General features: G+C 55.5%; 1 protein-coding gene across 5 annotated transcripts; it reads left to right on the top strand.

Annotated features, from left to right (window-relative positions):
• WDR5 (WD repeat domain 5) lies at nucleotides 1-24,780 on the top strand. 5 transcript variants are annotated; one of them, XM_057298610.2, is made up of 14 exons: nucleotides 1-238; nucleotides 4,615-4,753; nucleotides 5,498-5,606; nucleotides 6,303-6,376; nucleotides 6,739-6,828; nucleotides 7,123-7,212; nucleotides 7,426-7,509; nucleotides 13,077-13,132; nucleotides 16,796-16,842; nucleotides 19,278-19,353; nucleotides 20,152-20,185; nucleotides 20,505-20,579; nucleotides 21,318-21,405; nucleotides 22,700-24,780. In XM_057298610.2, exons 1-14 carry the CDS (start codon nucleotides 114-116, stop codon nucleotides 22,798-22,800), a joined length of 1,188 nt encoding a protein of 395 aa, XP_057154593.1. In that variant the 5' UTR covers nucleotides 1-113; the 3' UTR covers nucleotides 22,801-24,780. The 5 variants fall into 5 exon arrangements, with proteins under 5 accessions (XP_057154593.1, XP_008974287.1, XP_034785329.1 ...); XM_008976039.4 differs by lacking the exon at nucleotides 1-238 and adding an exon at nucleotides 263-639; XM_034929438.2 differs by lacking the exon at nucleotides 1-238 and adding an exon at nucleotides 837-997.

Here is a 24,780-nt window from a genome sequence, read left to right as displayed (position 1 = left end):
GTGAAGCAGGCGGCGAGAATGTGCAGTCGTTGAGGCCAGAGGACCGGGCCTCAGCTTCTCCTTAAGCCCCGAGTCCTCCTCTGGGGACCACCCCCTTGTACCTGGAGGTGAAAATGCCCGCCCAGGAGGGAAGGGCTGGCCCCCGGAGAGCCCGCTGCGAAGTGAGTTTGCGCACTGCGGAGCGGGCGCGGGTGACTCCAGAGCGGCTCTGCCAGTCCGCGGGGCTGGCGGGGAGCAGGTTCGTGCACCGCGGGCTCTGTGCATGCAGAGGCGGGAAGAGCCCCCAGCCCGGCAGCCGGCCCCGCGGGAAGGCGCAGCCCGGGCTTCCGAACCCTGTGAACGCGCAGGTTCCTGGTCTTCCAAATGGGCAGGAATCGTCCTGCCCGCCCGGGGTGGGAGGCCACACGGGGGCACTGCGCCCGGGCGCGGCCCCAGGTGCTTTCCAAATGCCCACTGCCGCTCTCATCCGTACCAGCGATGATCAAGAAGGGGCCTGGTCGCCCGGGGAGGTGCCCCGGCCCGAATCGACTCCGGAGACAACGCCGGGCGACGCCACCTGCGCAGGTCCCGGAGGGCCGCTTGAGTCTGTGTGCAGGGCGTGCTGTCTGTGGAAACGCGAGGGCACACTAGCACTTTCCTGTATGTATTATTATACTTCAGTTTTTAGGAAGTGCATTAGAAGGGCCTGCACCAGTCAAATTCGGGGATTAAAGCTTTTAAGCGGGAAGCGCGCGCCCCGTGCTGTCCCTTTAAAGCGTTGGGCCGGCCCGAGGCATTCTGGCCGCTGCCGCTGCCCGTAGCGCTCCTCCGAGAGGCCGGCTTTGTGAGCTCGCCCCGCCCCCCGGACTCCGCCCCCTCCCCTCGCGCACGCGCACTGCGCCCCCGCCGCCTGGCGCCCGCCCGAGCTGCCGCCTTGTCGAGCTGAGTCCGCGCTCCCGCCCAGGCGGCGGCCGACGCGACGCCCCGAGCGCCCGGCCCCGCCGCCGCGGCCCGGCAGGTAAGCGGGCAGCCGCCCGGCCCGGGGAACACAAGGCGGGCAGCGGGGCGGCGCCAGGAGCTCCCAAACCGCACCCGGCCGCCGCACGTGTTCCCCGCCGGGCCTCGGGCCGGGCCCAGCCCCGGGCGCTGCTCCCGCTGCAGCGGCCCCGCCCGGGACCCCCGCCCCGGCCCCTCGGTGGACGGCCGCGCGCGCAGTTCCCTCCACCCGGTCCGCCCCCACTCGCGCCCCCACCTCCGCCTCCCCGGCGGACCGCTGACAAGGCCAGAGCGCCGGCGCTGGGGCCTCTTTCCCGCAGGCAGCGTGCCCGGCCTCACATCGCCCCTCTCCCTCCACTGCCCCTTCAGGGAAGGACCCCAGACCCACCAAGCCACTCAGTCCCTGGACGTGGTGCGCTTCCCCTCCTCGTAGAAACGCCCCCAGCCCGCTCCCGCCGCTCACCCCAACCCGAGGCAGCCAGGCTGCGGCTCGCTAGGTGGGGTCCTGGGGTGCGGGTCCTCGGTCCTGAACGGTAGGTCCACCGTGTCTCCTCGCGCGGGGCCGCAGACCTGTCCTGGCCGGTCTGCGAGAGCCATTTTGAGCGGTTACGTTCCCGGACCAAACAGGTCGGCCTGTTACATCGCTAATGACACTCCCTGCTGTCTCGCTTGCAAGTTTCCACTCACCCCGGTCCGTTTACCCATCTCCTCAAATGCTAGTTTAATCTGTGACCTGGGCAGGTGCTATGCTAGCCGGTGGGGAAGACAGGTAAGCGAAGGACCCAGGCGGGGAGCCTGTCCAGGATCTGAGATAGGGAGAGCCAGGTCCCCACCTCTGTTGGGCCGGCCACCCGGCTGGTGTTTAAGATGCAGATTAATTCCTGTCTTTGCACACAGTATGCTTTTCTGATTGCATGTCACAGGCCGATTCCTGGGCTCCACCTCAGGGACTGAGGGACTCAGGAATCGGCCTGTGGCATGCAGTCCAGGAGGGCACACTGAGGTTTGGTTGCTCGGCTTCAGGTGGTCAGGCTTACCTGGATGAAAAGCAGTGGCTGCTAGGAGGAGCCAGGCAGCATCTGGTCTAGGGGCCAGCTCATCACCGTTCCCGTAACCTTGGCCCCCGCTTTCCTCAAGATCAAGTCTCCAACCTTCCTGTTCCCTCAAAAGGATTGTTCCACAGAGACACCTGAGTGTTCATGAAAATGCCAAGCCTTGGCCCGGCGCGGTGGCTCACGCCTGTAATCCTAGCACTTTGGGAGGCTGAGGCGGGCGGATTGCCTGAGCTCAGGAGTTCGAGACTAGCCTGGGCAACATGGCGAAACTCCGTCTCTACTAAAAATACAAAAGATTAGCCGGGCGTAGTGGTACGCGCCTGTAATCCCGGCTAAACTGGAGGCTGAGGCACAAGAATTACTTGAACCCGGAAGGTGGAGGTTGTAGTGAGCCCAGATCGTGCACCTGGACTCTTTGGACTGTGTCTCAAAAAAAAAAAAACAAAAAAACAAAAAACACGCCTAAGCCTAGACCCCACCGACGTAGAAACTTGGTGGGTGTGTTGGGTCAAGAAATTGCATTCCCCCCCCACCCCCCGACGGAGTTTCACTCTTTGGCCCAGGCTGGAGTGCAGTGGCGCAATCTTGGTTCTGCCTTCCGGTTTCAAGTGATTCTCCTGCCTCAGCCTCCCGAGTAGCTGGGATTACAGGGACCGACCACCACACCCGGCTAATTTCTGTATTTTTAGTAGGGACGGGGTTTCTCCATGCTGGTCAGGCTGGTCTTGAACTTCCTGACCTCGTGATCCACCCACCTCAGCCTCCCAAAGTGCTGAGATTACGGGCGTCAGCCACTGTGCCCAGCCATCATATTCTTAAAAGTCAAGTTAAGGTTGTTTTGTTTGTTTCTTTTACATGTTCATGTTTTTTGAGCCCAAAGGTTGGGGCAGGTTGGGCTTGAGCTGGGAGGGGCTGGGCACCTTTTTTGTAAGACCGCCTCTCTGTTGTTCCTCCTCTGAGGGTGTTTCCAGGCGTCTAGACTCACCTAGGTGAGTTGATGCTGACAGGAGCTGCTCGGCCTTCTGAGCTTCCTATTTCGCCTTCTGTTCCTCTGGTGTTTCGCTTGGGTAGGGCATGGGCACACTTCACTCAGCTCTGGCCCTGGCCTGGCTGTCTAACGCTAGGACTGTTATAGTGGACTTTGCGCTTTTTGCTTGGATTTCCTTAGTTCCTCTCTCTCCCTGTATTTGTCCAGCCTGCCAAGGAAAATGCAGCAGTTGGGTTAAATTGGCATGGCCAGGTTGCACTAATGACAAGCACCACGTAGCTGGCATTTACCGAGGACCGGTTTTGTACTGGCACTTTGTCCCCTGGGCAGCGCTACAGGGCCTGCCCCTCCTCTCCCCCTCTCTTGTACTGTACTCGGCCCTAGATGCAGCGTGATCCATCTTTGCGCAGGGAATCTTTGCTGCAGGTGAAATGGAGCGGTGGCCACACCTGTTCTCTGCAAAGTGGGTGTTGTAATTTCTCTGCCTTCCTCTTGGATGAAGACTTTGAGACATGCTTTTTAATGCCTTCCATTTCGCGTTAGTGTTACAATCAGCCTGTGCAAGATTTCAGTTCCAAGCTCCAAGCTAGAATTTACAGTGTGTAAACTCATTAGATTGATGGTAGTGCTAGCTTCCGGGATTCCGATGGCCAGTGGTATTTGCAAGCATGTCTCAGTGGCTTTCCCTTTTAATAATGCTGCCCCTCCTTTCCGAGTAACCTGTTGTGCTTTTATGAGATGTATTCAAGTAATGAATCTATTCCCATGGTAGAGGAAACTAGCTGCTTACTGTACAGATTTGGGATAATTTTCATTGTCAAGGTGAAACCGATTGAACTGCAGTCTTTTTTCGTTCCCCTGCAGTGTGAGTCCTGCTCGTAGAATATCGTTGGTGTACTTGAGGCTGCTTTTCCAGAAGGCAGGATGTGGAAATTCCAGCAGGCAGAGCTGGCTCTGGCTTGCTCTCATCTCTGTGTTTTGTGGCTCCTCACTGAGCGCGCGAGCCCTGTGAGCTGTTAGCATGCTGGAAGGCAGCCTCGTGCCTGCAGCCTGTGCATGGAGGCACTGGAGCCCCCCCATGAGGCGTAGACCACTGGGTGCCCGCGCTTGTGTTTTCAAACGTGGCTGTGAACGTGATTGCGTCACTTGGGGTGCATTTTAGGATTTGGATGTGCTCCCAAACTTCTACACCCTGAAGCTCAATCTTCTGTCATTTGGCGTGTTAGCTTTCTGTCAGGAAACCTTTTGCTGTTCTTTTTTTAATGTGTCCAGGGCTCTTTGAAGAAAACTGCATTTTGTTTGCACAAACTGCTGCATTCCTACAGACTTCTGGATAACAAAATAAGAAGCACCCTTGAGGGTGGGGTCTTTCATTATAGATGACAAAAGGGGAGAGCGCAGGGGTGTCAGCGGAGCAGCTGGAAAGTATTAGCAAGGACTTAGGGGAATTAATAGGGTCCTCAATTTGGAATGGTTTGTTTGCTACAGGGCTCAATATGGTAGTCAAATGTTTTTCTTTTCATCCTTTTTCTTGGAAATCAATTTTTAAAAATATGGTTTGTTTCTTGGCTCCCTGTTCTGCATCTCGCTCAACAGACTGCCTCTGTCACCGGGTCCCTCCATCCGTGTCTCCTGTGCGGCCAGCGTCAGAGCCATGGCGACGGAGGAGAAGAAGCCCGAGACCGAGGCCGCCAGAGCACAGCCAACCCCTTCGTCATCCGCCACTCAGAGCAAGGTGTGTGCCCAGGGGCCCCTTGGACGCCTTCCAGGGGCAAATACGCTTAGAGAGTCTCGGAAACATCTCAAGCTCTTAAGCCTAGTCTTCCCTACTCAGTTAAATGTCACTGCTAATTTTTATTTACTGACCGCATATCTGGCGAATGCTTGTTGCCTGCTGTGTCAGGGATCCCAAATCTGTCACCTGGAGGAGGGAGCCTTTTATCAAAAATACAGATTCTTGGTTCTGATTCTAAGAGTCTCTGTAGGATCCAGAAAACATCTCTTTATGGTTGCCCCCACCCCGGCTGCGATCCTGACGCACAGGCAGATCTGCAAGCCCTCCTGTAGACCTTTAGCAAAGGGAGCAGGGCTTCAGTGTTCGGGGTCGGGGGGTGGGGCGCTGGACCAAGGCCAGAGCTGGCGGGGGCCTCCTGTGCTGTAGCAGGATCACAGGTGGGATTGAGGTGGGGGGATGAGGTGGATTGAGGGGGGCCTCACGTTTCTGGCTCGGCTGGTGCTGTTGGTACTGAGTTTGGAGACTACAGAAGAGGAGGTCTTGTGGGGAAGTAGTGGGCTCAGATTCAGATGTGTTCCACTTGAAAGGTGCTGTCCACATAGAGATTGGTGGAAGGCACTGGGCATGTGGATTTGGAGCTCTAAAGATCTGAGCTGAAATTAAATGGTGGGAGTCAAAATCCAAACTGGTCACGGGTGGAACGCACAGTGGTGGTGACTTTTTGCTGACTGGTCTCTCCTGCAGCCTACACCTGTGAAGCCAAACTATGCTCTAAAGTTCACCCTTGCTGGCCACACCAAAGCAGTGTCCTCCGTGAAATTCAGCCCGAATGGAGAGTGGCTGGCAAGTTCATGTACGTAGCACTGAGGCCCTTAGCTGCTGGGAGAGGCGGTCTGAGCTGCAGACAAAAAGCCGGCGAGGGGATGGCTTGCTTCCTCACCTACCGCTGGGGGCACGTAGCAGGCCGCTGGGGGGCCGTAGCGGGCGGGTGTGTCTCCTCCTGGAACTGTGAGCTCAGTGCTGGTTGAAATTGCCCGTGGGGGCCGGGCGTGGTGGCTCATGCCTGTAATCTCAGCACTTTGGGAGGCAGAGGCAGGCAGATCACGAGGTCAGGAGTTCGAGAGCAGCCTGGCCAATATGGTGAAACCCTGTCTCTATTAAAAATACAAAAAAAGATTAGCCGGGCGTGGTGGCACATGCCTGTAGTCCCAGCTACTCGGGAGGTCGAGGCAGGAGAATCGCTTGAACCTGGGAGGTGGAGGTTGCAGTGAGCTGAGATCACGCCACTGCACTCCAGCCTGGGCGACAGAGCCAGACACCGTCACAGAAAAACAAAAGAAGAAGAAAGAAAAGAAATTGCCCGTGGACGCTGGCAGGGAGGGGAAGGGGACTGGTCCTCTCAGGCACGTGGCCGTGCTGAATGGGTTCTGAGCCATGTGGTTCATGCTGATCACCTGGGACTCATGTGGGAAAAGCTCAGACTTTGGACTCTGGATGACTAGACAACTGTATCCTGCTCTTAGCCTCAGATCCTTTTGTTTTCTTTCAGCTGCTGATAAACTTATTAAAATTTGGGGCGCGTATGATGGGAAATTTGAGAAAACCATATCTGGTCACAAGCTGGTAGGTTTCAGCCCTGTGCGGGGAAGTTGACTGTTGAACAGGGTGGCTCTAGTGGTCAAGGGGTCAGGGCTGCTTCGAGAGCTGTGGGTTCAGGTTTAAGTGTTCCCCGTTTTTTAATTTTTTTATAGTTATTTGCATCTTGAACTTTTAACCCAAATACATTTGACTTCCATGGAGGAGTGTCTGAGGCTGGCAGAGCTGCAGAAAGCCTGCTGTTTTTCTCCTGGGCCATGTGTCTTTTGTAAGGTTAACCCTAGTGAGAAGATTTCCTGAGGGCAATGGGGATGTTTGGGATTTTGACCTTTTGCTGACTGGTCCTATTTTGTCCTGTCAAGTTACTGACCCTGTTTTTTCTCCCCAAGGGAATATCCGATGTAGCCTGGTCGTCAGATTCTAACCTTCTTGTTTCTGCCTCAGATGACAAAACCTTGAAGATATGGGACGTGAGCTCGGTAAGTGACACTCAGTGCTTCTCTCCAGGGGAGACCGGCTGCAGGGCACGGGGCAGATGCGGGGGACTGAGTTGACTGCTCAGTAAGCAACACTCAGCGCTCCTCTCCAGGGAAGACTGGCTGCAGGGGCATGGGGCGGGGGCGGGTGGGGGAGGCCGAGTTGACTTCGGGGAACAGCAAGTCACTGGCGGGGCATCAGGCATGCTTTGAGCTGTCAGACATTGATGAGTGTGACCTGACGCTTATGTTTGGGGAAATAAGCACTGGAATAATACTAATAATACTCTGTTTTAGGGAAAGTGTCTGAAAACCCTGAAGGGACACAGTAATTATGTCTTTTGCTGTAACTTCAATCCCCAGTCCAACCTTATTGTCTCAGGATCCGTAAGTGTGGCTGGGGTGTCTTCCCTGGGGGAGGTGGTGTCGGATGTGGGAAGGCTGTTGAATTTGCTTATAGCCACAGTGGAGAAGGCAGGTGGGCCCTGAGTCCTTTCTGTGCTGTTTGTGGGGAGGATGGGCTGATAGCAGGTCTTAGGTTCTGGGGAGGTTTGTCCCCTCTCCTTCCTGTAAAATCACTGTCATCTCTTTTGTGTTCAGTTTGACGAAAGCGTGAGGATATGGGATGTGAAAACAGGGAAGTGCCTCAAGACTTTGCCAGCTCACTCGGATCCAGTCTCGGCTGTAAGTCCCTCTGACACGGGTGGGGTGGTGTCCGGCACTACGTTTCTCTGACATCGGATGTGGCCAGCTGTCTCCCTGAGGGGCGTAAGCCTGGACATGGCCTGTGCCTAGCTGATTCCTGCTGTCATGCTACAGTCTAGAGCAATCAGCTTGGGGGCTGGGACTTGAGAAATGAGTCCTGTGCGCAGTGGAGGGATGGCAAGGGGGTGGTGAGGTGTCAGTGGGGTACCCTGTGATGAGCACCAAGGGGCCCTTTGTGCAGACTTGGGGGCAGTGGCCACAGGTGTTCAGGAGGTAGTGTACCCTGAACTGATGCACGGGACAGGAAGGGTGGCCAGGCTGGGAAGGGCACTGGGAGTGGTGGGAGCACAGGTGAAGTGTGAGTTTTGAGTGGAGTTAGCTTTGATGGGCGAGCTGGGTGGGGATGGCCCAGTCCTGGTGGGAAGCGTTGGAGGCTGGAGCTCTCCGGAGAGCGGGCCTTGCACAGGGACACGTCCTGCCATTTTGCTGTTGCCACTGTGCAAACCAAACGGCCGAGAGGCCGGGCGCGGCGGCTCATGCCTGCAATCCCAGCACTTTGGGAGGCCGAGGCGGGTGGATCACTTGAGGTCAGAAGTTTGAGACCAGCCTGGCCAACATGATGAAACCCCGTCTCTACTAAAAATACAAAAATCAGCCGGACGTGGTGGCGCGTGCCTGGAATCCCAGCTCCTGGGGAGGCTGAGGCCGGAGAATCACTTGAACCTGGGAAGCGGAGGTTGCAGTGAGCCGAGATCGCACCACTGCCTGGGTGATGAGAGCGAGACTCTGTCTTTTTTTTTTTTTTTTTTTTTTTTGAGACAGAGTCTCGCTCTGTTGCCCAGGCTGGAGTGCAGTGTTGCGATCTTGGCTCACTGCAAGCTCCGCCTCCCGGGTTCATGCCATTCTCCTGCCTCAGCCTCTCCGAGTAGTTGAGACTACAGGCGCCCACCACCATGCCCGGCTAATTTTTTGTATTTTTAGTAGAGACGGGGTTTCACCGTGGTTTCGATCTCCTGAGCTCGTGATCTTCCCGCCTTGGCCTCCCAAAATGCTGGGATTACAAGTGTGAGTCACTGCACCCGGCCAAAACTCTGTCTTAAAAAAAAAAAAACCAAGAACAAATGGCCAAGAGTTAAACTACACAGTATCATAAACCGCTCCATTTCACAAAGTGGCCAGAAAGTTCTTTCGTTAACAAAGTGCATGAGGTAGTTTCTCGGCCAATCCTGCCCTTCGTTGAGAAGCGGAAGGAAGGGTGGATGCAGCATTTGTCCCATGCTGCCTGCCCGTGTGCCTTTCACTTTGTGTCATCTTGGCGGTGAATGGGTTTAAGCATTTTTACCCTTGGAAGGCTTTGCCCGAGTGAGATGGCAGGCGAAGCCCTGATACTGCCCGGACGGACAGTGTGTCAGGCCTGGGCGGGGCTGCGGGGTCTGAGCCCCGCACATAGCTGGGCCACAAGGCCCTCGCGGGCCCAGTGTCACTGCTGCGGGGAGGCCGTTTGCTGTGGGGATGGCACCATGTGGCCCTGTGCTTGTGGCTGTGTGCTTGCGGGCCCAGCCCCTTGGTGCCAGTCCGCTGCCCTCCAGGACACCTTGGGTCACAGTCAGCAGAGCTGACCTTCAGACTGGGGCTGACAAATGAACGCTTGTGAAGTAACCTGAGAAAGGGGTTCGCTGGTGGCCTTTGAGTTGGAAGAAAGAATTCTGTGAGCATCCTAGAGGCCAAAGATAGCGCAGGTGGGACTCGCGGGTGATAGGTAGGATTTTAAAAGTCTTTTTTTCCTACGAAAGTCACGTTTGCTCATAAAAAAACAAAAACAAAAACAGGTTGGGTGCCATGGCTCCCACCTGTAATTCCAGCACTTTGGGCGGCTGAGGCAGGAGGATCCCATGAGACTAGGAATTTGAGACCATCCTGGACAACATAGTGAGATCCTGTCTCTATACAAAAAGCAAAAATTAGCCAGGCGTAGTGATGCGCACATGTGGTCCCAGCTACTTGGAGGACAGTGTGGGAGGATTGCTTGGGCCCAGGAGTTTGAGGCTGCAGTGAGCAAGATGGTACCACTGCACTCCAGCCTGGGTGACAGAGTGAGACCCCATGTCTTAAAAAAACCACAAAGGTGAGCAAATGTAGGAAGTAGAAAATGAATTTCCTGAGCCACCCCTGGGGTCAGCTGCCAGGAGGTGGAGTCGGTCCCTCTGTGGTCTTCTACTTTGCTTTTTTAGGTGCATATTTTCCAGGGTAGCTCACTCCTGTCCTTTAAATAACTGGTATCACATCACAGCTGCTGCTCCGTAGCTGTCTCCACTCCACAGCTGCTGCTCCGTAGCTGTCTCCACTGCGGAGAGGTTTGTGGGGCTTTGTTTTTTTTTTTTTTTTTGAAACAGAATCTCACTCTGTTGCCCAGGCTGGAGTGCGGTGGTGCGATCTTGGCTCACTGCAAGCTCTGCCTCCTGGGTTCAAGGGGTTCTCCTGCCTCAGCCTCCCAAGTACCTGGGATTACAGGTGCCCACTACCACGACTGGCTGATTTTTGTATTTTTAGTAGAGACAGGGTTTCACCATGTTGGCCAGGCTGGTCTCAATCTCCTGACCTCAAGTGATCCGCCCGCCTGGTCCTCCCAAAGTGCTGGGATTACAGGCATGAGCCACTGCGCCCGGCCTGGGGCACCTTTGATGTCTGCGCACATCTATGCCCTTGGATTGCTGGTGTGGGCCTGCTGTGTGAGCAAGGACTCTGCCAGTCACCTCTCAGTGAGTGCTTATGTGTAATTCTCACTTTGACAAAAAGGAGTGCAGTGAGCATCCTGTTTGCATCTGTGGCAGTTTGTGCGGGATGGCTTTGGAGGGGAAATGCAGTAGTCAGGATATGTGTTTAGCTTTTTGACAGGTACATTTTGGAGCTTTAGAGACTTCGAGGCATGTGGCCCCCTGCTCACTGCCTCCCATCCCTGTCCCCTCTCTGGCCAGGGTTTGCCCTCTCTGGCTAGGGCTCCTCAGCTGAGGGCTGCTGCCGACCCCCATCATCCACAGCCCTTGCGCCCTCCTTGCACTCGGGACCTGTGTTTTTCCTGCCCTGGAGCTTCTGCTACTGCTTGTCTGCCCAAGTGGACTCCACAGAGCACTTGGAGTGCTCCTTGGCTAGGGGCCTTGCCATCCCCTGCTGGGTTCTGGCTGATTACCTTCTCTCTTTCTTTCTTTCTTTTTTTTTTAAATATTGATTTATTTATTTATTTTGAGACAGAGTCTCACTTTGTTGCCCAGGCTGGAGTGCAGTGGCGTGATCTCAGCTCACTGCAAGCTCCACCTCCTGGGTTCACGCCATTCTCCTGCCTCAGCCTCCCGAGTAGCTGGGACTACAGGTGCCCTCCACCATGCCCGGCTAATTTTTTTTGTATTTTTAGTAGAGACGGGGTTTCACCGTGTTAGCCAGGATGGTCTCGATCTCCTGACCTCATAATCCGCCCACCTCGGCCTCCTGAAGTGCTGGGTCTTTTTTTTTTTTTTTGAGACAGGGTCTCACTCGACATGTCGCCCAAGCTGGAATACAGTGGTGCGATCTTGGCTCACTGCAACCTCCGCCTACTGGGTTAAAGTGATTCTCCTGCCTCAGCCCCCTGAGTAGCTGGGACTACAGGTTCATGCCACCACCCCTGGTTAAGTTATGTATTTTTTTGTAGAGACAAGGTTTCACCATGTTGGCCAGGCTGGTCTCGAATTCCTGGCCTCAAGTGATCCGCCCACCTCGATTTCCTAAAATGCTGGGATTACAGGTGTAAGCCACCGCGCCCGGCCTCCCTTATCTACTTCCTCGCAGTTAACTTTTCTGGCAGCCTTCTGCTGGAGTGCAGTGGATGGGCTGTATTGCCCCTTGCACCTGAATGTGGGTGGAATGGTAGAGCCGGGCCATGTTTGCCAGTGGGTAGTATTTGGATGTGGTTAAGAAGCTGAACAAAGCAAAGCATGGAGTTGGCCTTGTGAGTTTTGGGGACTTGTTTTGTCTTGTTACTGTTACATCCATCGTAATAGTCTCAATAAGAGACTGTTTTGCACATTTAAAGGTAGGGATGAAGGTGGTTAGATGGATCACTGTGAGTTAGAAAAGTACTTCGAGAGGCTGCCGGCCAGATGGTTGCAGTGAAGCAGCTGGCACGGTGAGAGCACCCTGTCGGAGCAGAAACAGGTACTCACCCCTCTGTGTCTGCTGGAGAACATCTAGGGCTGCAGTACCCAGCATGCCCAGCATAGAGGCTGCCAGCCGCATGATGGCCCAGAACTCAGGGCTGTGTGAGGTACCTGCAGATTTCAGAGACCTGGCACAAAAAAAGAAAGTAAAGTGTCTTGTAATAACTTTCTGTGTTGATTGTGTTGAAATAATATTTTAGATACATTGGGTTACATGTTACCAAAGTAATTTCACTTGTCTTTTAAGCTTTTCTAATGTAGCTTCTAGAACAATTAAAATTACACGTGTGGCTGGCAGGCTCTTGCAGAGTCTAGCCTAGTGCCTCTCTGGGCGTGCAGCAGCAGGCAGCATGCCCCGGGGACCTGTTCGAAATTCATGTTCTTGGACTCCCCCTCCTGGACTGGTCAAATCAGAAGCCCTGGGGATGGGGCCTAGCAGTCTCTGCCGTAGTAGCTCATCGGTGCCTTTGATGCATGTGGATTTGCCTCTGGGGACACATGGCAATGTCTGGAGACATTTTTGGTTGTCAGAGCTATAGGCATCTAGTGAGCAAAGGACAAGCTTGCCACTGCACAGGGGCAGCACCACCCTGTCCCCCCAGGAAGAGTCTGGTCTAAAATGTCAATGGTGCCAAGGCTGGGAAACTGCTTCTACTAGACAGTAGAAGCAGACAACCTCAGTCCCATCCCCGAATCATTAAACCACGGCTTCCTTGTGTGGCTTGATTTCACCCAGGAAATGTTTCAGCACCCATAGCCTGAGACAAGATAGTTTCCAAAGATGCTGTTTGATTGTGAGAAGGCTTATCCTTGGCTGGGTGCAGTGGCTCATGCCTGTACTCCCAGCACTTTGGAAGACCAAGGTGGGAGGATCGTGTGAGCTCAGGAGTTCGAGACCAGCCTGAGCAAGATAGGGAGACCCTGTTTCTCTTATGAAGAAAAAAAAAGGGTGGGCGCGGTGCCTCACACCTGTAATCCCGCAGTTTGGGAAGCCAAGGCAGGTGGATCACTTGAGGTCAGGAGTTCAAGACCAGGCTGGCCAACATGGTGAAAACCCGTCTCTCCTAAAAATATATATATATAAAAATTAGCTGGGCGTGGTGGTGCATGCCTGTAATCCCAGTTACTTGGGAGGCTGAGGCACGAGAATCGCTTGAACCTGGGAGGTGGAGGTTGCAGTGAGCTGAGATCACACCCCAGCCTGGATGACAGAGCGAGACTCTTTCTGAAAACAAACAAACAAAAAAACATAACTCAGTCTTTTTTTTTTTTTTTTTTTTGAGATCAGGTAAGAAGCAGTCGTGTCCCTGACTTGAAAGTAAGTTTTTGTCTCTTCTCCCTCTCCTTAATTCCTAGGTTCATTTTAATCGTGATGGATCCTTGATAGTTTCAAGTAGCTATGATGGTCTCTGGTAAGTGAAAACATTTTACTTCATGAAGCAATGAGTGCTTAACTAAGGGCCAGCTCTTGCACCGTTCCTGCATCTGGGGGTACAGCAGTGACAAAAGACCCAAGTCCTTAATTTCCGAAGCTTCTCTTCTGGCCACGCTGCAGACATGTTAGCAGACAGGCAGTGCAGTTTCGGGGTTGGCAGCACAGGTGGTGGGGCGGCATGCCTGGGAAGATGTCCTTGTTGTTAGGGTGGGTCAGGGAGGGCCTCCTCCATCAGACTTCAGCTCCGTGTAGACGCTGACGTGTGCTGTTCACACGCTCATGGAAAATGGGTGTTTGGACCCCTTGAGGTGAAAGCTGTGCTGCTCTGGGAGGATGCTGAGTGATGCCGTCTTGCCCAGTGAGGATGCATCACCATCCTGGGCAGGTGAACCCGAGCAGATGGCAGCATAGAGAAGGGCAGGAGGAAGAGTGACAGGGTCTCCTGCAGAAAGCCCACCTAGGTCTCAGCAGGCGTTTGTAGTGCTTGGACTTGGTAATCTGTGTCCAGCACTCCTCAGGAGACACAAGGGAAGTGGAGAAGTAGAGGTTAACTCAGCGAAATGTCTGATGGGAGCGAGTTGGGGGAGTGGAGTGTTTGGGTTGTGTTTTGGGTGTGGGGCGGACACATCATAAGCTGTTCAGGTTGGTCACTGGGGAGGAGGAGGACGGTGGCAGCCACTGGCAGAATTGAAGATCTTACTAGGACTTCCTGCAGGGAACCCTCAGGTGGACACGCACACTCGAAATCTGTTTCCCAGTCTGACTCCCCAGTGACTGTTGGCGTGGGGATCCCCAGGGGGTCACAGTCTGTAGTCGCCATGCATGACCCCCCATCGGTCTTGAGAAGACGGGTCTGGTGGGAGAGGGTCGTAGTTGAGTTGCACCCAACCACCGGCCTCCCATGGGCTTCACAGCACACACTTCCGGGCCATCGCCTCGCGAGGTTCAAGCTGCGGTTGCAGCACTGTGGTGGCGTTTGGGGCTGAGGTCACTGGGATGTGCTGTGGCAAAAATGAGGTCATCCGGAGCCCCACATTGGCCAGTAGTCTCCACGGTTAAAGCCATCGTTTACACTTGACCATTTACCAGCTTATTATAAAGGATACACTTCAGGAACAGCCAGAGGGGAGGGGTGCACAGGGTGAGCTATGGGCGAGCGTGGAGCTGCCAGGGCCTCTCTGGTGCCACCCTCCCGGCCCCTCTGTGTGTGTGTCACCAACAGGGAAGTGAGCACGGGACAGTCTCAGAATTACTCATGGACCTGGCTCTAAGAACTTTCTAAAGAAATCAGAAAAAGTATACCAAGGAAATTAGGAGGGAAATGGGAAACAAATGAGAACATAGATGATATAAGATGTCTTCTTTGACGAGGCTAGTAATGAAAGCCTTTTAAGTCCCATAATGGAAAAAGCAAAATAAGCAAGATGAGAACTAGGAGGTGGGTGGAAGCACCGCAGCGGGAGGAAGCGGGAGTCAGAAGGCTCCGTCCCGGCTGAGCAGTGCCTCGGCTCCAGCAGCGAGCTCGGCCACAGCTCCTAAAGGGGCCCTGGGTATGTAGGTGCCTTAAGGAGCAGTCACCGCTGAAGAGGCTGGAAAAGGGGGTTGAAGGCCTGAAAAGAACGTGTCCCCTGTGACTTTGTATCTGAATCCAGTTCAATAGTGAACTTCGAAGCTTATCCCAACGATTCGAGACCACAGGCGGGAGGGAGCTCCCTGGTTCATGTTTTTGAGTTTAGCATGAGCTTGCTACCTAAGCCTTGATTGCTGGTCCCAGAGGAAGACCACAGAGGGCAACTCACTGGTGAATGTTGAGGCCAGGATTCCAGAGGAAGTAGCAGCCTCCTGAGCCTACCGTGCACAGAAAGGAATTCCCATAGCCAAGGAATTCATTCATTATTGGATAATGAAAGGATTATAACGTAAACATCAGGAAACCTATTATCTAATTCTACCAACAGATTAAAGGCGTTAAATGTCTCTGTTATTAATTAGTAGAGGTCAAAAAGGCGCCTGATTGATATATCCAGCAGCCAACCCTTCAGCAAGATAGAGCAGTATTGTTGACCACTTACTGGTAACTAATAATTTTCACATGTGGCGACACACTAAAACTCTTTCTGTGAAAATCAGAAGTGGGACAGGTGTGCCTGGTTCCCATGTTACTCAGCATTGTTGGGAGTTTCTAGTTAGTGTAAGAAAAGGAAAAAATAGTCCTATGAAAATTGAATAGAGATAAATTGAATTGAATAAAGATGAACACATCTTTGTAGATATGTTTGCATGTTTTAAAATATTTAAAAGCCACCAACACTGCTTTTCAAATACCCATTTAACCCTGTGACGTGGGTACTGTCAGCCTTGCTTTTCAGGCAGGGACCATTAACCACGGTCTCTCAGTTGCTCAGTGCAGGACCCAGACCCCGTGTCAGCTCTGGAGTCTGGGCCTGGAACCCCCTGCCCTGCTGGCTACGTGGTGTGATCTCGCGTTTAGTGCCATCAGTGCTTGAAAATGGACTGTTTTTCTGTATACTAGGAATTGCCAGTTAGAAGATGGGGAAAATGTTTCCATTTTAACAGTGACAAAAATGCTAAGATGTTTAGGAATGCGGCTAGCGAGAAGGAGCAGGACCCATGCAGGAAATGAGAAATGGAACTGAAAGGACACACGGGGGTTAGGTCTTGAGGGTTAGGAGATGAGGCGGCTCCGGAGAGGCCCTCCCGCAGTGATTGCGGAGCTAGAGGACATGAATTTGAGATCCATGGGGCAGCAGGATGGAGCTGTTGCTGAGAGAATTGAGAAGATGCAGAGTTGGGAGGAGAGTTGCTGCTTCTGGGTTTGAAAACCCTGGGTGAAGTGTCTGAGGTCCAGTGTGGTCTCGTCCCTGGATTATTGAAGTGTGGGCAGAACAGGAGGTGGGTGTGCAGAGCAGAGAGCTTTGGGGCCCTCCCAGAGGCGGCTTCTCCATGGGTGAGAGATGGGAGGGACCGTGCATGGCGGCCATGGGGTCTTGTGCTTGGGGAATGATTTGTCCACGTGTGCCCAGAGCCTGTTCCCCGCTGCTGGCATCTGTGCAGTAGAATTGTGGGTGCTAACACAGTGGGCTCTGCTTCCAGAATGCGTCTGTATTGGCAGAAATCACAGAAACCCCAAAATTGGAACAATGTAAATGCCTGGCTCGTCCCTTCTGGGAATAGTCCAGAAGACTGCTTACAATACTCTTAAATTTTTGTTTTGAAAGAAGCCCTCTCATTGCTTGCATGTGTTTGCATGAGCGTGGGCAGAGCCTGCGAGAAGCACTGGGCTGCCGCTGCCCCTCTCCTTGGCCAGGGAGAGTGGAGAGAGCAACAGGCTTCCCCCTCTGTGTTGGGGGTAAACTGTGGCTTGTGTAGGAGAGATCCAGAGGTATCCCACACATGGTCTGCACGTGTGTAGCGTGTGTGGACTGTTGATGTTTGTATGGAAAGTGTTTAGTCTTTGTCCCTAGAATATAAGAGAATGACTGTTAAACAGTTGAAGCGTTAACTTTTAAAAAAAGATAGGGAAAAGCGTGCTAGTCCTAAAACTTACATCTGACTCCCAGCAGCCTGCGTGAGATCGTAACTTGTCTGCTTACGCTTTTTTGTTCTCTTTGCTTCGAAGTCGCATCTGGGACACCGCCTCGGGCCAGTGCCTGAAGACGCTCATCGGTGAGTGTGGCTCTGTGTGGAGGCTGGGTCTGTGGGGGGGCCTCCCCTGCTGGGTTCGCTGCCCCTGTTCTTCACCAGCTCCTCCTCCCTCCTCTGCCCTGGGTCTGCCCCTGCAGGAGGAACCTTCCTCCGTGTCCGACTGTTCCGCCAGCTCCCCCTGACCGCCCGCTGGCTCTGTTGCTCCTTCTGGTGCAGTTTTCCTGCCGTGGCCTTTCTCTTGGGCCAGCCTGGGGCTTCTCCTCCTGTGCTGTCGGCCTCACTCCGGCTGCTCACTGGAGTCCTCTGGGCAGCCCCGTTGCCTCCTGGCTTCGGGCCCCTGCTGTCGTGCCAGCCTCTTGGATCATTCCTTGAGTGACCGGCTGAGTGCCTGCCCATCTGCTGGGGGTGCTGCCGAGGTGGATGGAGGTGTCCTGGGGGCACGGAGGACAGGCCTGAGGAGAGGAAGGAGGGACGTGGCGTGGCCTGGATGGGAAGGCCAGGTGCTGGGCAGGGTGTGGCCTGAGGGTCTGTGACGGCCCGGGGTTCCCAGCTGCCCCTTGCAGAGCCTGCAGAAAGGAGCGGAAGGGTTTTCATCTGGGGAGTGTTCGTGTTTAAGAAGCCTAGGCTAGATGTGTGGGATGGGGCGCACCTTGAGGAGGGAGCTGGGTGGTGAGGATGGGGGGATGGACCCCCGTGTGGGGAGGCACCCCGTTTGCGCTCTTCTTCCCCCTAGTCTGTCATAGCCTGCTGGCCTAGCTGAGACCAAGCCCCACAGGCTGGGAGGCTATCTGTGGCAGGAATGTGTCTCCCCGCAGTCCAGGAGGCTGTGGTCAGGATCGAGGAGGCCTGTTCTTGGCTTATAGACGCTGCCTTACCCTGGCTTCACACCGGTGTCCTTGGTGCCTCCGTGTGTCCAAATGTCCTCTTGTAAGGACACCACCCTTGGGCCTCATTTTCACTCTGTCGCCCTCTTTGAAGGCCCTGTCTCCAGTACACTCACCTCTGAGGCTCTGGAGGCTTGGGCTTCAGCATGAGTCCCCTTGCCACAGCGGTCTTCATAGCTTCCTGCCTTGTGGGGCCAGCCTTTTGCCATGCATCTCTCCTGATTGAGATCACACCGCACTTGGTGTCCCCTGGACGGGCCACCTGTGCTCAGTTGTGTGCGCCGCTGTTGTGTGAGCACACGTAACCCTCATGGCCACCTGTGAGGAGGGGGGTTGTCCTCATCCTGCATAGAGGCTCATTCACTAGCCCAAAGCTCCACAGCAAGCAGGTGCAGGGACTGGGATTCCAGCCTGGGCGCCCCTGAGCCCAGGGTGGGGACGGAGGGGTCGCTGCATAGCAGTTTTCCCATCGGCGTCTCCTCAGGTCTAGCGAGTTAGACCCTTCTGGACTTCACTGAGACAGGTTGGCTGATGCATTCATCTCTGTGAGGCTCTGCCCAGGCAGCCTGGGTTAGGCATGCGGACACGCTTGCCATCAGCTGTGTTAAGGGAGCCCGGCCCCCCGGGCCTCACTGTGACCTCGGCCTGCCTGGCGGTGTGACGTGGTGTGCCCCTGAGGGAGGGACCGCGTGGCCTCACCGCGTCTCCTGTGCCTTTTCAGTGTATGTGACCGGGCTGAGGGAGCGGAGACGCCAGGTGCCTGGCGAGGCCAGGCGTCCCCGTGGTGGTAATGCTGAGGGCCGTGTCCTTCCCGGTGCTCGGGACACACCAGCGCATGCACATGCTTGGGGGTCGGGGGGGGTCTCTGGTGGGGCCCAGGGTTGGGGCCTGCACCAGGACACACCTTCCTTGAGATTCCCTCCTCCTCACTCAGGTGAGAGGAGATGCCTTCCTCCGCTTCTGAGGGTTGTGGGGTTGCCATGTCCTGAAAACTCTGACCTGTACATCGACAGCTTCTGGGAACCTTGACTCTTTTTCAGCTGTGTGAGAAGCAGCGGCTCTGCTCTGCCCTCAGGGCTGCAGAGTCCAGCTGATAGGCCTGGGGCATTAGCTGTGGGTGTGACAACAAACAGATGGGTTCTGTGGGTGCAAATGCCCCTTGCGTCGATAAATTCTTAAAGGAGAATTTCCGAGGTGATTTCCCAGCCCTCTTTGCTGCTGGTGGAGTTGTCCCTCTGTTGAGTTGGGCATTTGCCAGCCTCATCCATCCCCTGTGAGGCAGGTGATTCCTGAGAGTGCCCATGGCCTGGTGCCCCAGGAGACCTGTATTCCTAAAGTCCTGGTGTCAAGGGGCCCCCGGGCCCATGGGCTTGAGGTGTCAAGAACCTGCTCACGGCTGGTGTGCGTGGCTAGGCCACCCTTCGGGGCAGCGAGGGGTGGTGGTGCTGGCACTGATGGTGGTGGCCGACCTCACTCAGATGTCGCACGTGGGGGACGGGGAGCGGGTCCCACCTCCTGTCCCTGCCCGGCTGTCAGCGCCCGCCGCGTGTCACCTGTCCGTTTTTATTGCAGATGACGACAACCCCCCCGTGTCTTTTGTGAAGTTCTCCCCGAACGGCAAATACATCCTGGCCGCCACGCTGGACAAGTGAGTACTGCGTGGGACTGTGGGGGCGGGCATGTGGCCTCCCCAGCCAGAGACACCTGCTTGCCAGCATGAGCCTTTGGAGAGCGTGTTGTGGGCTTGGCACGGGATCCAGGCTCCTGGTGGAGCTTCGGCTTCTGGGCAGTGGCCTGTTAGGTCGGAGGGCAGGCCCCCGTCCATCCCTTCCCGAGGCTGAACCTCAGGTCCGACTATAGGAGGATTTAGGGTCGGTTTTCTGGTTGAGCAACTGTGGCCAGGGCAGGCCTAGCCATCCCGCATGAAGGAGTCGGCGGTCCGGGGGCCTCCAAGGCCCTTTCTGGTTCTGACCTCTGAGCACCTTGATTTTACCTCTCACAAAGCCACTGCCCTCCTGGGCTGTTCTCTAAGCTCCAGCTTTCCCATGCGTGCACCCTCAGCCCTGTGGGTCCGAGCCTGGGCCCCGATCCACTGAGGGCTGTGTGGTTGGGTGGTAAAACCTGTTCTGGATGTTTCCAGAACCAAGAGGACTTCCTCACCCTTTTGAGGATGACCCGAGTCAGGGACGATAACACCCATCAGCTTCCTGTTAAAGTCTCTCTTGGAACTACAAATACTTGCGGCTGTCACACTGTGCTCTCAGACGCCAAGTCACTGGACTTTGAGCCTGAGGGGCTCCTCACCCTGATGGGGAAGGGGGTTCCAGCCCCGCTGGCTTTTGCACCTGGCGCCGATGGTGGCTGTGACGTAGTGGCTGCAGAGTTGGGCGTGGGGACAGAAGGATGCCTCCAGACGTGCCGCCTCACCCCTCTCTCTGTCTTGCAGCACTCTGAAGCTCTGGGACTACAGCAAGGGGAAGGTGAGCTCCCGCAGGCCTGGGCCCCCATAGTGCACCATCCCTGGGTCATGGCCTCTGGTGGGGACAGAGCTGGCCCCGGTGATGACAAAGGAGAGGAGCTCAGAGAGCCATCTCCCCTGGGTTTGGTGCGAATTCCTGAAAGACCCGGGTATTTGTAGGGTCGCAGTCTGCAAGTTAAATCTTCGATTGTGTGGGTTTGGTACTTGTACTTTTCAGAAATAAGTGAAGTGAGTAGTGAAACGCCTTGCTTAGAACGTAGAATTACACAAAATCAAGGGGAACCATGACTCTGTGACCAGCCTGTCCCCTCCTGTTTCAGTGCCTGAAGACGTACACTGGCCACAAGAATGAGAAATACTGCATATTTGCCAATTTCTCTGTTACTGGTGGGAAGGTGAGTCTCATAACCTTGAAGCGTCTCACCTGTTCCCAGCTTACTCTCCCGAGAGGTCACACCTGTTACAGGTTGCTTTATACTCAGAGACACTTTTCTGTGCCCACAAAATGAATTTCCATTTCAACCAAAGCGCACTGCGCCAAGTACCGGGGACACCTTGTCCCGTTTGTTTCTAGGTCCATCTCCTTAACGGAGGCAGGCAGCCTGTTGTCGGGCTTTGCTGGCAGTGCTTGGTTGACACCTTCCGAGGGCGCTGGGACCCAACAGGTGGAGCTCTGTGTGCTCAGGGTGTCCCTGGGTGGGTGCGCTGGCTCCGGGGCTGTCGTCCACCGGCCCCAGCAGGGAGGGCAGTGTGTTTTCCCGCCCACCCACACTGGTCTCGATGCTCCTGTCTTAGACCGGGGTGACTCGGGCAACATGTGTGTGACACACAGACTCAAAAAAGGGTGACCTGAGAAGCATCTTCCATCCTGGAAGCCTCTCCTGGGGCAGGCAGGTGCCTGGCTTCTGTGAGCGAGGCCGGTGCTGGGATAGAGCAGGCGGGGCTGTCCCCATTGGGAGAGGAAGCCTCAGGCCTGGCTGGAGGGCAGGCAGGGCTTTTTGGTTGAGTTCAGCGAGGCAGCCACCAGCAGGGTGGGCGTGGGGCAGGGCATAACTGGAGATTCTCTCCCTTTCACATGCATGAGCTCTGACCTGCTTTTCCTTGCCCTGTTTTCCCTGCTTGTTGTTACGTAGTGGATTGTGTCTGGCTCAGAGGATAACCTTGTTTACATCTGGAACCTTCAGACGAAAGAGATTGTACAGAAACTACAAGGCCACACAGGTGAGGGCCTGCGCTCCTGCAGTCACTGGCTGCCTGTTGATGTGAGGACAGTTCCTGCAGGTGAAGCGTGGTGTGCCCCTAGGGTGCCGTCGTCTTCCCCTTCCCACTTCAGCCCTCCGCTGGCCCCGCTGAGGAGCCGCTGCTAAGAGCTCTTGCCCAAGGCATGGAGCTGGTCACTGCGCTGCCGACTCAGACCCGGGCTCCTGGCTTGAACCCTGTTTCTCCCTGTTCTGCCAGGCATGCTGGTCCGGAAGGTGTGTGTGGCTGTGGGACTTTAGGTGGGTGCAGCCCGTCCCACATCACGGCGAGCTCTGTTTCCTGGGCCGGGGACAGTGAGGTCATCGCTGCCCCATCCTGGAGGCTCTGGCTCCTTTCGAGTACTTGTTCCCTCTCCCAGAGAGACCCCCCAGCTGCATGCAGGCCTAGTGGGCTCCATGGCGGAGCTGGTTCCCAGGCTACCTGGGGTTGCCACCTCTGTGGGTCCCGGCTGCCCTCTGCAGCCGCCGCTCCTTCCTCACCCTCTGGCCCTGCATTTCCACGTCTCATGGAGCCAACGAGAGCAGGGGATTCGAGCCCTTGTGGAAATCTGGGGAGGCACTGCTTCTTCCTCCATGTGAGCAGCTTCACCCAGCCTGGGGTCAGTGCTTATGCTCCACGGCGGGCCTGGGCCTTCCCCCGGGTCCTCGCCGGTGTTCTGGGGTTTCTTTGGTTTACGTAGAAGCTGTAAACACTTTGATGTGGCCGACCTTGCACCACCAGTCTGTTAGTTCTGACCTCCCTGCTTGGGTGGTGGACTTGTCCTTGCTGTGACAGAGCCAGCCCTGTGGGGTGCTCTGGGGCTTAGCACTGGGGGGAGGCGGTGGGAGTGGGCGGCTCAGGGTCCGAGGAAAAGAGGGACATCGTCGATAAAGGACTGAGGACTGTGAGGGGTCTGACTGCAGGCCTTGTGCGCGCCAGCCTCTGAGCCAGTCCTGCTGCCGCGCTCCTCCTTGTGGGCGCCGAGCTGTTGTTGGTGGGGGCGTGTGGGGCTCCTGGTCTGCAGGCAGGGCTGGCACTCCCTGTGGCCTCCTGCCCCCCAACCGGCTGTGTCGCCCTGGTACCGGCTGCTGTCCCCTCGCTCCCCTCCCCTGGGCTCCCTGTGTTGAAAGTGGGCAGTGGGTGCTTGTCCTGTGACCTCCCAGGTGGCGGGCAGGCGCTACCCGCGTTTCTGGAGAAAGGTGGAGCTCAGTCTGGGATGGCGCCCCCGACCCAGGCGCAGGGATGGCTCTGGTTCTGACTGTGTCTTTGTTTTCAGATGTCGTGATCTCAACAGCTTGTCACCCAACAGAAAACATCATCGCCTCTGCTGCGCTAGAAAATGACAAAACAATTAAACTGTGGAAGAGTGACTGCTAAGTCCCTTTGCTCCTGCCCGCGAGAGACTGTCGGGAAGTTGACCCGGATTGGCAAGAAACAGGGTGTCTTGGAGGTGGTCCCCCGGAGCTGCGCCTGGGGGTCAGGACAGGGCCTGATTTGAGCCTCCTCTCTGAAGATGATTTGGCCGAGCGGAAGGTGTGGACCACCGGAAAGTTCTAAAAGTTGCTGGTGACATTTCTTGCCAATTCTAACACTGTCTAGGGAAGAGTTCCTAGTCTATTGTGTTCAAACAGAGTCAACAAAAGTTTTTAATTTTTTATTACAGAAGGGTGAAGTTCAATTTAACATGCGTTGTGTTTTTTCAGTAAACGTTCTGTATCCTTTTGATATTCCATGACCCAGTGCACGCTGTGGCCTGTCACCGCCACCGTGGCCCCGCCAGCTGGCCTCCCCTTTGGCCCACGCCGGCCGCCCCCATTCTCTGCTGCGTTGATGCCCTGGCCCAGGGCCCTGACTCCTCCATTCCCGCCAGTAGCTGTTCCTAGTGTATTTTCGTCTTTCTGGAAAACAGCATTGAGTGGTTGTTTTCCGTGTAAAGAGCCGTTTGTGTCTTGGGAGTTTGTGGCCCACATGCCGATAGCACGGTCATCGCACATGACTCTCCCGTTTGTCTCAGTGTCCCTGCAACAAGCAGCACCGCAGACTGTAATAAAAGGTGGGGTTTTGTGAATGGTTGTGGCAAGTGCGTCCTTGTGAAGCTCCTCTCCATGTGGCTTTCTTGGAGAAAGGCTCCCCTGGGGCAAGAGGGCGGAAGGTTTCTTTGGACAGGAGGTGCTGAGGCTGGCTGCACCTGCTCTCTGAAGGCGCCTTGCTCTCTAGGTTCATTGTTCAGTGTTGCTGGGGGGCGGGGAACGGGGGTGGGGAGGTTCTTAGTTGCGAAGGAGCCAAGCTCCTGATGGACTCGCGTTGGGATGTGGGGGACACCTGTGGCATGGTAAGGCTCCCTGAGTCCCTCACTCCAGGTCAGGTGCCAGTGGGACTCATGCGCCCTATGAGGGCTGCAGGGCCAGTGCTGCCCCTCGGACTCCTCGAGGGGTTGGGTGCTAAGCGCAAGCCTCGCCGTCCCTGCTGGAGCCCTCACCTGCCTGCCCCTCTGCCTGTGCTCCTGGCAGTGTGGCTTCCCGGTGCTCACCTGCACAGCAGTTTACAGTAGAGGCCGAGCGGGAGCCTCTGGGGAGCGAGGCTGAAACCTGAACCTGCCCATGGAGACAGTTGTGGTGAGGGTTGCCACACACAGTGAGGGCGGAGCAGGGTGGCTGAGGGCACAGGTGCCTGGGTCTGTCCCACGGGGCAGGGCTTTGGGGCTGTGATGCTCTGGGAAGCCAGCTTGGGTCCTGGGTCCACAGAGGGCCCTGGCCCCGGATCCCAGCCAGCTCTGCCTCTCTCAGGGCCTGGAGTCCTGGGGGAGCTCAGCCAGCTCTGCCTTTCTCAGGGCCTGGAGTCCTGGGTGAATCCTGCAGGTTTTTGGTTGCACCGGCCCAGGGAGGAAGCGGGGGGTTTGTCAGGTGGGCTCTCCTCTCCTGGGGGTCCTCGAGTGGCAGGGGTGAGGAGGGGATTATCTGAGGCATCTGGAGATGTATGTCCTGTGGTTTCCCCTGCCCCTCTGTTTCCGATGAGGTGTACGGATGAGTGACCTGCACTAAGAAGTGAGTTGCCACAGTGAAAATGGGTTGGTTTTTGTCTTCGACGCTCAGGGTCTGGGCGCCTCGCATTTGCAGTCTGTTGTGACAGACACGGGGAGCTCCGCGTGCCAGCCTGTGGCTACCCTGCTGTGGGGGTCCTGGGGCCGGCGAGGCCCCTTCAGTCTTGTTCTGGGGGGACGGCCCACTCCGGGGAGGGGGTGTGCTGTGCTGAGCGCTGTATCCCTGAATATAGTTTATTTTTTCTACATTTGAATTCTGTTGTAGATTTATGTAAAAATACATTCTTTTTGAAAATAAAAATTTTCATGTCTTCTAA

The sequence above is a fragment of the Pan paniscus genome, chromosome 11 (genome assembly GCF_029289425.2).
Source record: "Pan paniscus chromosome 11, NHGRI_mPanPan1-v2.0_pri, whole genome shotgun sequence".
NCBI lineage: Eukaryota > Metazoa > Chordata > Mammalia > Primates > Hominidae > Pan > Pan paniscus.
This window is presented reverse-complemented; position numbering and strand designations above follow the sequence as displayed.

Bases quoted from the DNA above. Each gene is read 5' to 3' on its own strand.
- WDR5 (XM_057298610.2), top strand. From the start codon at position 114: ATGCCCGCCCAGGAGGGAAGGGCTGGCCCCCGGAGAGCCCGCTGCGAA. The intron at 7,510-13,076 runs GTAAGTCCCTCT...CTTAATTCCTAG, and splicing joins ACTCGGATCCAGTCTCGGCT to GTTCATTTTAATCGTGATGG. The intron at 20,186-20,504 runs GTGAGCTCCCGC...CTCCTGTTTCAG, and splicing joins GGGACTACAGCAAGGGGAAG to TGCCTGAAGACGTACACTGG.